The sequence below is a fragment of the Drosophila sulfurigaster genome, chromosome 2L (assembly GCF_023558435.1).
Source record: "Drosophila sulfurigaster albostrigata strain 15112-1811.04 chromosome 2L, ASM2355843v2, whole genome shotgun sequence".
In the NCBI taxonomy this organism is placed as follows: domain Eukaryota; kingdom Metazoa; phylum Arthropoda; class Insecta; order Diptera; family Drosophilidae; genus Drosophila; species Drosophila sulfurigaster.
The window spans coordinates 29,806,432-29,820,512 of NC_084881.1; the positions used below are offsets into that span (position 1 = coordinate 29,806,432).

General features: G+C 39.7%; 1 protein-coding gene across 3 annotated transcripts in view; it reads left to right on the forward strand.

The window, feature by feature from the left end:
- Positions 1 to 4,731: 4,731 nt before the first annotated feature.
- Positions 4,732 to 14,081, forward strand: part of LOC133850954 (rap1 GTPase-activating protein 1) — a 102,927-nt gene continuing 93,577 nt past the window's right edge. The window contains exon 1 of one of the 3 annotated variants that reach the window (XM_062287223.1): positions 4,732 to 5,110. In XM_062287223.1, the coding sequence (XP_062143207.1) occupies positions 4,821 to 5,110 (290 nt within the window). In that variant the 5' untranslated portion in view covers positions 4,732 to 4,820. Of the gene's footprint in view, positions 5,111 to 7,062; positions 7,483 to 14,081 lie in introns of those variants that run through there. The other 2 variants (XM_062287222.1, XM_062287221.1) reach the window with 2 other exon arrangements.

The window sequence follows — 14,081 nt, forward strand, 5'->3', positions numbered from 1 at the left end:
ATGTTACCAAAGTGTCGCCTTTTTTTTCTTAAAACGCGGTTAGAACAAAGGCACAAATACTCTTTGGGTTAATAAAACACAACGTGTGAGATCTGCAAGCCAATCAAGACTGAACCTGATGTCAATACCTTTTGAGCACCATTTAAATAAAATCTATCTTTTGTGGCTAATGAAAAGAATCTTTGAATAGTGTCAAGTGCAAAGAAGACGTCATCAGGAGTTAAAAACAGTAGCAAGAGTAATTAATAGATAGCTTCTTTTCTTTAAGCACATCAAAAACAAAGAAATGAAAAAGACAAATGTATAACAAAATCTCACTTAGTGGCCTCAACTAGCAGAGAAAAATAGTTGTGTTTAGCAGTAAAAATGAAAAGGGAAGAGCAAGAGTAATTAATACATATTATCATTTCATTGAGCATATCAAACACAATGACAAGAAAGCGACAAATGCCAGAATATCAAAATCTCACTTAACGGCCTCAACTGGAACAGAAAGAATTTGGGTATTGAGAGTAAAAATGTTAAGGGAAGCAAAAACAATTTGATTTGCGTTAATCACTATATCCGCAATATAAAATTTCTAAAAATATGCCTCAAAGTGAATTAGTGCAAATTTCATTAACCAATGTGACAGACATTTCTTCACATTAAAACTTGCATATACATACATAAAGAATAATTTGGAAAGATTTGGAAGTATTTTTGGTGCACTGCTAAATAATAATGAAGATTACTAAAGCAAGCTTTTGTAATAAAAGTAAGTTAATAATAAATAATAGCAAAGTTTACTAAATTAAACCTTCTTGCAGTTATAGTAAATTCACATTATTGATCAGAATAAATTTGTAAATTATATTAAAATACTGCTGCTCTGAATTTCAACTAAAATTTAAAGCGCTGCAGCTTGCCACCTCTGCTTGTGGCGCCTCCCTTTCGTCCCCTAGCTGCTTGCAACTGCCACAAAGTAGCGACGTAGCTATAGCAAAATAGCAGAGTAAGAGAGTATCGAAATAACAACTGGCAATAATGTTTGAGTCTCCTAATGAACACATGTCAATTAAGCCAACGACACTGGACGCTTCACGTTGCACGCTGCACGTTGCACAGTGTCCAGTATCTGCTGCTGCTGTTGTTGCAGTTGCTGCTGCTGCTGTGGCACTCAGTGGATCAGTGGAATGAATTATGTGGCAGTGGCAGTGGCAGACATGGCTCGCGTGCCGTCGCGACGTCGACGCCTTGTGGCTGCTCCGACTTATTACGTCTACGCACTCCGCAGGGGAGATCACAGAAGAGAAGGGGAAGGGGGAGGGAAGGAGTTGTGGTAAATCTCTCTGACAAGTTTCCCCCGCAACAACTAAAGTTGCAAGTGTCTCGCATTTCAGGCAAGTTGCCGACGACGACGCTGCCTGATTTATGTCGCCGCCGAAGGAAAAGTGTCGCGGGTGTTGCGTGTCACTCCCCTCCGTCCCGGCTCTCTTCCCCCCTCCTCAACACCCACTCTCTGCCAGCTCAAGTGACATGAGACTGAGACTGAGACTTCGACTTGGACTGGTCAGTTGTGTTGCAGTTTTGTGGTCAGTATTTTGGGGCAAGCGATTTCCGCTTTAATGTAATTTTGACAACAAACACACAGCGGAGGGGAAGAAGGGGGAGCAAGAGGGAGGGGATTGTCCTCATCATGTTACGAGGAAATGACACTATAAATCTCAACTCAACTCTGAGATGAAGTCAACTCCACTCAGCTCTGCTCTACACACAAATTTACAGTAGCCGATTTGCGAATGACGTTTGATGGCTGCAATTCGATTCGATTCAATTCGATGCGAATCGATTCACATCGCTTTGCAACGCGATTCGATTGGATTTCATTGGCCAAGTCAACGTCAGTTAGCCAAGTTTGTCTGTTTTCGGCTACCTGGTTGCCTGTTGCCTGTTGCCTGTTGCTTATCATGCGATTTGTTTTCCATGTTTGATTTATCTGATTTGCTGCGGCATTCGATACTCGCTACTGACTATTCACACTCGCACTCACACTCAGTCTGACACTCACACTCACAGTTGTTGTCGGATTCGATTACGGCGTACCAAGTGGCATTTAGTGCGGTTTCTGATAACACAAAAATGGTGATTAGTCGACCGGCGGGTTTCGCTTTCGCTTTTCCCGTGAAAACTCTCCTCGAGTTGCCCCACAAAACAAAAACAAAACAGCTGTGTCTCAATACAAATTACTCCAGAATGTTCTAATGATTATTAATTACAATGCTTTAAAAACACAATTAAACTGAGAATGATAAGAAAAGCAAAATAAAGTTCAAAATAATACATTCCAAAGGTGTCAAAGCTCCTCTTTTAAAAGCTTAATAACTAAGCTTTAACTCAACAACCACACTTTAAGCTGGCTTGCAAATTCAAAAGCTTTGCAAGTATATTAAAGCCAAAGAAAATAAATAATTAAAGTTATTGCCTTTAAGTCAGAAAATAAAACTAAAAGCAAAAATAAATCACTAATCAAAGTAAATGCCTAACCACAGAATATTCTGATGTTCATTAATAGTTGTCTGCTGTTTGAAATTCTGTTATTTTCAGATAAATGTTTTGGAAACGCAATAAAACTGCAGATGATATCAACAACAAAATTAAAATAAATACATTATAAAATTGCGAAAGCTTCTCTTTCCAAAGCTCATTAACCTTTTAAATACGTTTAAGCTTACTTTCATACTCAACAACTTCGAAAGCAGATTAAAGCTAAAGAAAACAAATCATTTAACTTAATATCAGTAAAACAGAAAATAAAGATAACCTAAGCTGGCAAAAACAATTTTACAATGCGAAAGCTCATTAAACTTCGCTTGTGATTAATAACTTTATTATTAATCCTTTTTGCAACTTCAAGTTCAACAAGCTGCCATTTAATATCCATATGAAGCTTTCGTGATTAATCCTAATCAATCAGCACTAGGAAAAGACTAGAATTGAAAAGAAAAACCCGTTTTCGTTCCGCATTTGCAATTCGAATTGGACTTGGAGTCGGACTCGGCATGAGAATTAGCATTGGACTTGAATGCGATTTTATCAGGCCATAAACGACGCCTTTAAGTCTGGGCCATTATCGCAACGCTGCGGGCTGCTCGGCGGCAATAAAACTTGCAATGTTATGACCCAAGCAGTCATTAACTGAAACTGGCCACCAAATGATTCAATACTTGATTCATTGATGCATTGAGTGCTGCACTCACACTCGCTTTGCTTCTTGCAAGTTTCTGAAGACACGTGGGGGCAACTTGCGTCAACAGGCCAAAACAGCAACTGAGATTGAAACTGAAGACAGAAAGAATTACAAGAGAAAAACTTCTGTTGCCTGTTGCTTGGCTTACTTGGGTCAAAGGGTGCGCTACATTATGGAATTGAAAATGTGATTGATTGGCGCAACGCGTTGATTGATGACGGACGCACAACAGTTGCTAATAGAGTGTGCCACAAGGCGGCATGCCACAATGCCAGACAATGCTCCCTCCACCCACACACACTTACACATGAACTCTTCTTCAAACACAACTCTCTTATCAATTCACTTTTGTTTCCACCATCGCAGCGAAACAATGCAATATTGGAACGTGGTGGATCTGAGGAATACACTGGGAGAAATTTCAGAAGAAGCTACTTCGATAATAAATACAATACGATACTTCTTGAAGTGAATTATTGGAAGAAATTCAATACTTTAGATAGAAAGATATTACATGCAACCTATTTCAAAGTAAAGAATATAAATAAAAAAATATATAAATATGTTTCGAATATAAAAACCAAAAAAATACTATACGTTTTCAAACAAAATTTGGAACGTGGTCGAAAAATTGAATACATAGAGAAAAATGTTGGGAAATTAAATTCGACATTTCTAGAAATAACATTTTCTAAAAATGCAACAATCCCTTTATGTATTTCTATAATAAAACCAATCCAATCTAAGAATCTTGGATACACTGAGAGAAACTTTCCAAATAATTGTTTTCTAGTAAATACAAAAACTTTATAATCAACCTACAACCTTTTATAATCTTCTCAACGTCTTTTTTAATTTTATGACTTGGAGGCTTTATCATTCTTTTAACAAATGGAATACTTTAAAATAAACGAAATATTCCACCACACATATATGTAAATGTGGAGTTTGATAAATTAAAAATTGTTGAACGTCACTTACTCTGTTGAATTCCCAGCGGAGCAGTTCACTGATATAATTCACAGTTTGTCAGTCGATTCTGCAAATAAATATAATAAAATTGTTCATAAACTAATTAGTCAGCATAATGAATTGAAGTGCAAGCACAATATCGCAATATGTTAAACTGAAATGCTGAATAAACAAAATGGAATTAAATTGTATTTTTATTTTATCAGTTCTCAGTTCGGAATTCTCAGTTCTATATGAGCATAAAGCAATGAATATATATGGAAGTAATTAATGTGTATGCCACGAATAGCGCAATAAAAGCGAAATTTAAATAAACAATAAAACGTGGAGAAAAGCGAAAAGAAAAATCGTAATAATGTAAATGGAAATGTAAATGGAAATACAATAAAATATGGAAATGGAAATGACAATACGAATGAATACGAGTGTGAATACGAATGGCATTCGGAATGCAGATAATAATAATGTTCGCTTTCAGTTCTGTTCAGTTCGATTCTGTTCTGTTCTGTTCCGTTCTTCAGCAGTATTCTCCGGGGTCTTTAGGGGGTCGTTAATCGTTCGCAGTTCGCGCTTCGCAGTTTAATTTGTCGCGTCAATTCGAAAGGGGGGCGTTTAAATAATGAGTTCCTATCGAACGTTGGTGGATCACGCCGATGCGTGCAACACGCTGAGTGCAGGTGGCAGCGAGACGTCGTTGGCCATGGCTGCGGCCACAGCATCGCCAACCGCACTGCATCGCATGATCAAGTATTGGCGGAATAGTTCCGGCAAGATTCCCGGACTGCGGAAGAGCGAAAGCTTTGCGGATTATCGTCGCCATTCGGGATCAGGCACTTTGCCCCATCACCGCCAGGTGGCGCAGTATCAACGACTCGAGAGCTATGACGAGAGCAAGCTGGCACAAATGCGGTGAGTCGAACAGCGAATACAGTGAATTTTATTGTTGCTTTCAAGTATGCCGACACGCCCCCCTCCCACCCACAGCTGCATTCAAATCTGCAGCCAAAAGTGGGGCATGCATATTTGCTTTAGCTATTGTGGATGTGGATGTTGTTGTTGCTGTTGCGTTGGCGTTGGCTTTTTGGCCTATTGCCAGCAACAGTTGTTTCCTCTGCTTCCCCTCTTTCTCTCCCTCCCTCCCTCGCTGTCTTATCAGCTGCAACTCCAAAACTGCCACTTGCGTTATCAGCAGCAGCAGTATGTGACCACACACACTACAACAACAACATCAACAACTGCAACAACAACAACAGCTGGCGAGGCTGTTGATAAACGCAAGCGAGCGAACAAGTGCACGACGCCGTCGCAGTCGACGCCACGTCTGTGGATGCCATTTGCCTATGCGTATGCAAGTGTATGCCATGTCTGTGTGTGTGTGACTGAGAGCGAGAGAGTGCTCGGTTGCTCACGCTGTTTGCTGCTCACGCATGCTTCGCGTTGATTTCGGACAGAGCGAATGCTTCCAGCATCCACAACAGACAATCGCCATCCACACTGCTTGCGCGTGGTGGAGCTTACAGCTGAGCGACACTATTGAACAAATGTGCGGTTATTTTCTAATTAGAAAATATGGAATTTGATTTACAGACTTATAATGAATGAATGAAGTTATAATAAATGAATGAGAATAACGAATAATGAATATTATTTCCGTTGAAATGATTGTTGTTGATCTTACTAATCTGCAGCAAGTAATCAGTATTACAAAATTCTTCCTTTTACTATGTAATTCATACAAATTATAAATCAATTGATTGCAAGCTATCATAGAACAAAATGACTAAGTTTTATTTTTACTCCGTAATTCATAGATTGTAAATTAAAACTGTTTTATCGTATTGTGTTTGTTTCGCAATAACAACTGTCTGCAGCAGTTTTAAGAAATATTTCTACCACAGCGCAGTGTAAAAACAACTGTTTATGTTTTCATTCCAGAGCGAGAGGGAGAGAGCGCCTACAGATTTCTTGTGCTCTGTGCTCTCTCGCCAACTGTGCTTGCTTTAGTTTGCATGTGTGTGTGTTTGCGTATGCGTGAGCTCTGTGCTTTGCTGTTGGCATTGGTGTTGGTATCCCATGCCGGCCGTTGAGAGTTTGTTTTTGTTATCTTTGCGGAGCGGCAAAGCAAAGCAGAGAAAAGCAAAGCAAACGTTTCGCCGCATTCTGCATACTTTTAGGGTAAAGCGAAACAAAACGCAACGCAACGAAAGAAACTAAACTCGGTGGGGGGAAGTAAAGAGTGTGGAATGAGAGCTATGCAAATAGCATTGCACTCGAAAGTCTTTTGGGCCTTTGAAGCCGACCGCAATGCATTGTTTTTGGACTCTATGTCGGCTGGACTCTTGTTTGCATTGGCTAATGCGGGCCTCTCATTCTCCGCTCTGTTTCTGTTTCTGCCTTTGCTTTTGCTTCTGCTCTGCTTGCTTTATTTACAGTTTGCCAACTGTGAACAGGCGGCGGCGGCGTCGGCGACAATAATCGCTCGCGTTTGTAATGTAAATGTAAATAAATGTAAATGTAAATAAACAAGAATGCGCCCCCATGCGACTGCCACCGCTGAATGCCGTATGCAACTCCCACACTCTCGCAACCCTCTGCTAAACTGCAACTGCACTTGCTTTTAGTTCAACACAAACACAAAATAAGAGCGAGAGAGAGAGAGAGAGAGCGAACGAAAGACGACCACGCTTAACTGTTGTTGTTATTCCAGTTGCTGAGAGTGTCGGTTGTGGAAGCTATTCACGCTCTCTCTCGTTCGCTCTCTCTCTTTCGTTTGTGGAACCTGAAATCTGAGCTTCGTGCGCCAGCCAGCAGCGCAAGCAGCGCAGTTGGGGCAGCAACGGCAGCCGCAGCAGTCCAATTGGCATTTCAGTTTCGTTTTGATAATCGACTCGTGTGGGCGTCGAGAACGTGTCGTCGCCGTCGCAGTCGCTGTCGCCGTCACAGTCGTCGTCCTTTTCGTTGTCGTCGTCGTCGTCGTTGTTATTGTTGTTCTCGTTGTCGTCTCTGTGTCTGGAGCCGAACAGCGTCGAACATCTAATTTCGCCGTGCGATTTCGCTACATTCAAAATGTGTGAGTTGTTGCTGCGCTGTCCGTGCAACAGCAACACAGCAACCAGCAGAAGCAGCAGCAACTACAGCTGTGGCAGCAACGCATCATTTGCAAATTAGCAGCAGCAGCAACAGTTGCAGGCAGCAACCAACAAATTCGTTGAACGAATTGTCAAAAAAAGGAAAAGAAAAACAACGAGAAGAAGATAAAGCTTAAATTCTTTAACCTGTGAGTGTTTTCGAGTGTGTGTGTGTGAGTGCGAGTGTTGTGAGTGCCAAGAAATTTGGCTAATTTGCGTGCACATTCTTATCAGTAACAACATCGCAACAGCGGCAAAAGAAGTGGAAGAAGAAGTGCAAAAGAAAGCTGACAAAAATGATCGAGTGTGGAATTTGCCAAAAAAAGCGAGAGAAAGAGTGAGAGAGAGAGAGAGAGAGAGAGAGAGAGATAGCAAAGCCGGCACGCGTTGAAAAGTGAAATTAAACAAAATACTTGAAAAGTTTTCAATTGCAACACACAAAAGTGAATCAAAAAGTGAATTGATATGAAAAAGGGTTGTCAACAACAACAACAACAACAACAAATACAAATCAACAACAACAATAAACGAAAGTGTTTCGACCACTTTTATGATTAGTTACGAGTGAAATTTTTATTAACCAACAAATTACAAAAGTGTCGTTGATAATTGTGCAAAAACAACAACAAAGGCAACAACAAAGCCCTCCACAAAACAATAATCATAATCGAGTTGACCAATAAAAAGCAGCAATAGCAACAACAACAGTGGCAACAACTTAACAGCCCCAAAAAAAGAGACGAAGCGCCAAAAAAGCAGCGGCAACAACAATAAAAAAAGCGACAACAACAACAATGAATAAATCGCAGCTCATTTGCCATTCACCGGCTCAGCTTGTCATTTGTCAATTATTGTTGTTTATTGCTTTTGTTGTTGTTGTTGATGATGTTTTTGTTGTTGTTGTTGCTGCTGCATTCGATTGAAATGCGTCACGCGTGATTGTTACGTGTGTTTTCTTCTCCATCAGTTCCATCTCCTCGTTTTTTTTTTTATTTATAATTTTTTATCGCTGCGATCGCATTGAATTTTGATAAATGTGCAGGCTTCACACACAAGTGTGAGTGTTTTTGTGAATGTATTCGTGAGTGTATTCGTGTGCCTGGCTTATTGATGGAGTGCTTTTTTCATTGCTGTCGTTGATAGCTCTGAGATTGATCAACAAGTGGGCAATACATCTTGGGATATCATCGCAGAGCTTGACAAATGCCTCAACAGCTTGAGAGCTTGATAAGCTTGAAAATCATAAAAAGCACCGAAACACTTGGAATTTCAATTGATGGATCTGTGATTGATGTGCTCAGATTGCTAAAGTTCTTGATAAAGTGCCTTGATTTGCATAGAAATTCGGAATATTTCATTAGCGAAAACATAGAACATTAAATTTTAAACACTTGTAAGCGAATGTTTTACCCTAAAATGCATTTGATTGATATGCGATTAATGCACAGACTGAAAAAGTATAAAAAAGAAATATTTCAGTAGCGAAAATATATACCTTGAAATTTTAAACATTTGTGAGCCAAAGTTTTAGACTAAACTGCATTTTATTGATGTGAGATTGATGCACAGACTGATAAAGCATAAAAAGCGTAATTTTGCATAGAAATTCGGAATATTTCATTAGCGAAAACATAGAAAATGAAATTTTAAATACTTGTGAGCGAATGTTTTACCCTGAAATGCATTTGATTGATAAGCGATTGATGCACAGACTGATAAAGCATAAAAAGTACTGCAAAACTTGTAATTTCAATTGATTGATCTGTGATTGATGAGCATAGATTGATAAAGTGCAATGATTTCGATTCAATTCGAAATAATTCTTTAAAAAAGCATATAACCTTAATAATTTAATAAATTGTAAGCGAATGTTTTACCCTAAAATGCATTTGATTGAGCTGCGATTGATGTACAGACGGTTTAAGTGCTTCTTTATCAAATTCCACTGCGTATAGTATTGAATTCTAAATAAAACGAAGAACAAAATTAAGAAGACTGTCTAGAAATTCTATTCTCCATATTGAATTCAATTTGAATTTCCACTGAATCATTTTCGTTTCAAATTTAATCTTATCGATTGCTGGATTGTCGTTTCATTTGTTAATTAATTTCACTTTGTCGAATTGTGGCATCAATTTAAAACTGTTGAGTGTGTTGTATTTGATCAGCTTATCACGTTTAAAGACAGCCAATCAACTTGCTAATTATAATTTATGTGCAATTCTCTTTTCTCTTATTGCTTTGCAATATAATTCAAGTTCAATGTTAAGGATTTTAGCACATTCGCATTTTGGTAGAGTTCAATCTTATTGATTTCCAGTATTTTCGATTAACTTTTCAGTTAGTTTCACTTTATCGAATTTCGGAATCTTTGTGCTTTGCGCTTTTTAAAGGTGGTCAATCAACTTCCAGATTTGTCGTCATTTTTTAGCATCCTCACTCTCTGTCTCTTTCTCTCTCTTCCCTGCCAATTTCCTTTTCCGCATTGCAAATATGCAAATTAAACTTTACGCATTTTTTCGTGAGCCGTTTAATATGCAACGTGCTGTTGTTGTTGTTGTTTTTGTTGATTGCTAGCGGGGCATTTTTTTTTTCTTTGCAACATCGCCAACAGAGTCCTCAACACACGTGAATTTCTTTCAAACGGGTTTGACATGATACACCCTGTGATTGTTGTTATTCTCGTTCTCTCTCTCGCTCACTCGCTCGCTCCTCTTGTTGTTGTTGTTGGTTTTCGTTTTCGATTGCAAACATTGCACATTGCATTTATTGGCATGATTTTTAATTTTTCTTGTTTTCGGCATTTTTTCCAGTTGTTGGCGAATTTTCACTCGTGTTTCTTTTGCCGCAGCTGCAACGCGAAATTTGCTGCTGGAATTTTTGCAATACGCTTTTGGGGCGTATTTTTTATGTGTCTCCAATTTTTTGTTTCTTATTTCTTATTGTGCTCTGTTTTTGGTCAATCTTTGTTCTGTTGTTTTCGTTGTGGCCTGTTGCTTTATTCATTTGCAGTCGCTTGCAGCGAAAGGTAAACGGCAGCTCACATCAAATATTTATTCACGAGTGTATTCACAATTCACGCGCCGCCTGCAATGAACTTCTTCAACTGGCAAATTGCCTTCAAAGCTCAACAGTTGAGCGGCAATAACAATAACAAGTAGACTAAAGAAGAAGAAGAAGGGCAAAAGTAACAGCTGCTTTTTGGTCACTTTATCTGGTCATTCATTCATCGCCATCTCCTTCTGGCGTGCACTCAAGTCGCTCTCTCTCTCGCTCACTCCACCACTCGAAGCCGCCCATCAATTGTCTTGTCATCGCTCAATGCTTTTGCTTTTGCTGTTGTTGTTTTTGTTTTTGCTGTTGCTGCTTGACCGAAAGTTCAAGTTGAAGTGCAGCCAGCTGAAAAGCTCAGCCTACGTCGCAGCCACAGCCACAGATTGAGCTTTATTTTGAGCGCAGACGATGACTCTGCAGTGTCGTTCGTTCTCCCTGTCACTCTTCCTCTCCCGCTCCCACTATCCCAACCACCAAGTGTCGCTTGTTTGTGTTGTCCTCTTGCCGTGTCATTCGCCTGCATTGATTTTGGATTTCGATGCGATGCTTTTTTGGTCGCTGTTGCAAATTTACCGTTTTGCCAAATGCGTTTTGCTCTGTCGCTTATCTTTCGCAGTGGTCTCCGAGCCCTCTCTCCCAGTCCCCCTCACTCCCCCTTGCCCACAGCATGCAGACAGACACGCAGAACACACGCGAGTTTAATTTATGGGGCGTGCGCGTTCGTTGGCCCAGTGCCAAATACAGCGGGGGGGGGGGAAGAGAAGGGAGAATAGTCTGACCGAAAGGAATGAGGAGTGGAGTGTACTTTTAGCTAGCGAGAACGAGATAGACGCTGTTTTCGTATTTGATATTCGCCTCTCGCCTGCCGTGTATTTTGTATGTTTACTTTAATTGCCTTTGGCATCGAGTATGCAAGAGAAGGAGGAGGGGAATTGGTACTCTATGTGAGTGCGTGTGTGTGTGCGCGTGTTTGTTTACGAGCTGTTTACACCTGTGCCCAAAGTCTTCACTTCACTTCGCCCCGTTCCGCTCCTGTATTTGCTTTGTCTGCTTCTTCTTTTCAATATGAAATATATATTCCATGTAATATTCCAGGGATTATGTGAGCCACATGCGAAGGTCAGTTTCCACTTGTTTCTACACTGTTGACTTAAAGTTTTAGAACTTTTTAAGGTTGACCATTTGGGGTAGTCGAAGGTCAGAAACAAAATGTGTGAAATTTCAAGAGTTGCTGCCAAAAAAACTAAGTGTAAACATTGTTCGATATTGTCTGAACGGCTAGCAACTAAAATAAAAAGTCGCTTATCAATTGTGAAAACTCTTCTCGTGTTCACTTTGTTTGGTATTATCACAGCTAATTAATCGCCCGATAACTGTGTCAAGTGCTTGACACACTCAAATATTTGTTTGCCCTTCTTTCACTCACACTCACTCCCCATCTGTCTCTCTCTTTTTGTCACTCTCTTTCTTCCGCTGACTGTTGCGTCAACATTTCGCAATCTGATTTCAGTTTCTTTTGTCGTCGTCGATACGTCATTTTGCCTTTGGTTTCTTTTGTTGGGACTTCGAACCTTTTGCCCCCCTCTCTCTACTCCCACTAAGTGTAACGCCTAACGGTAAACATAAGAATTCAACTTAAATTGAGTCAACGCTTCAACTATAAATACTCTGTGAATGCCCAGTTTGCTGGTTTCCTTATCAGCTCAACGCAGCGTAGGAGGAGGAGGAGGAGGAGGTGGGGGGAAGGTTACCACACACTTTTGATATATAGGTTTACAAATTGGTAACATGCTGCCTTGACTCACTGTGTGAAGTAAACATAGAAATCGCCTGAGGTAATTCCAAGTTTCGTTTTCTCAATTTCCCCGTTTCCCAGAGTCCCGATTCCCTCGAGGCTTTTGCCAACATTTTACGCTCTGCCAAGTTGCAGAATTTCTTTCAAGTTTCTCCCTGATAATACCCTGCAAAATGCGTCAGTCTTCTAGGTATCTAACACACTTTTGGGTTCTATTAAATGAATCTTAAATGATTCATATTTGAACTCAATCCCAAAGTTAGGGTATCTTTAGCATCGTCTTGCCCGGAGGCTTTTTTGAGTTCCCAATGTTTGCTGTCTGCTTCTTGGTATTTTTGATTCTGGGTTTCCGTGTTACAGTTACACGTGTTTAAATATTTATGCCTTGACAAATTTTGTAAACAGCATTCTTATTTTTTTTCTGTTTTTTTTTTGGGGTCGTCGCACACACAACAATTTTCCATTTTCAAGTTGCGAGTTGTCTGCCACTTTGACTTTGCCCAGCATCGACTTTGACTTCTCTCGGGTGTTCAGTGTTCGGTGTTTGGTTTGCTTTGCGACTGTCCACAAACAACAACAGAAACAGAGCAGCAGCTGCCGTCAGTTGGCAAAAGAACAACAAATATGTTTGGTTGTGTAATGTTACAGGAATTTGTAAATTTATCTGGCAATTGAGACAGTCTCTCTCTCTCTACTCTTATCTAATCTTATCAGCGTCCATTTGCTGGGCAACCTTGAAAGCATTTGTCAGTTCAATCAGATTTTGTGGCAGCCTGTTTACTTAACTGTAATTTGCCTCATTTCATTAACAGAACTTCATTCATTCATCGACCTCAACTATCATTAGCTGACTTATCGAATTCCTACATTTAACTTCATTCATTCATCGGACAACTTGAGTTCAACTATCGTTAGCTGACTTATCAGATTCCTTCACTTTCTTTACGAACTTGTCTCATGAATAATTCCATATATAATCCATGTTCAATCAGTTAACTTCTGGAATACTTTTTGCCTGCTTTTAATTATTTTAGTGGCTGTTTTAGTAATTATTAATCTATCAACTTTTTTTCTAGTTTAGTCAGCAATTTTGCCTGGTCAAAGTTTTGCTGTTTATCGATTCGAGTTATCTATTTTATTGTCTTGATTTCTTATGTCATTTCCTGAGTTTACACTCGAGGTCTTCCATCATCATCACAACACGTCCATAAAATGCCAATTTGGCGACACAAGTGCAAAAGAAATGTCTCTGATTTAAGTATTACAATCTGTGCGCGAGTTTTCCCCCCCTTTTCCCCTTTCCCCTCTCGCTGGTTTTTAACCACAATTAGCTGAGACATCGTCCCACACTCGCTACGTAATTGTATCGCTGTAAATTGCGATATTTATTTTTATTTTGTTCGCCCCGACTCCATAAAAGGTCGTCGTCATCGTCAGAGTTGTGTTCGATGGGGGCGGTTGGATGCTGATTTAAATAAATTATTCTATATGCGTTTTTATTGCAGTTACTCGCCTCCCTCTACCTCCCTACCTCCCTCCTTCCCTCGCTTCCTTCCTCATCAGTCTAACCATAAAAACGCGCACATAATGGATTATTTTTTGCATAGAATCGACTATATAATGGGGCCTCTAAGGGGGGTGAGAGAGGGTAGAGGGGCTCGGAGGTTGTTTTGTGTGCCTCGTAATTGAATTCGCTCACTTAATTTTATTTTACGAGAGATATATACGCATTATATGGATATATATGAGTCTACATACATCATTCTCACCTGAGCGTGGATTATGTTGTACAGTGTTGCCTTTATTACAAAATATTTTCATTATTTTCGTTGTTGTATTTGTTGTTGTTGTTGTCTCGCATGCGGAAAAGACGAATTTGCAGCGGAAGTTGCGTGTTGGGCTA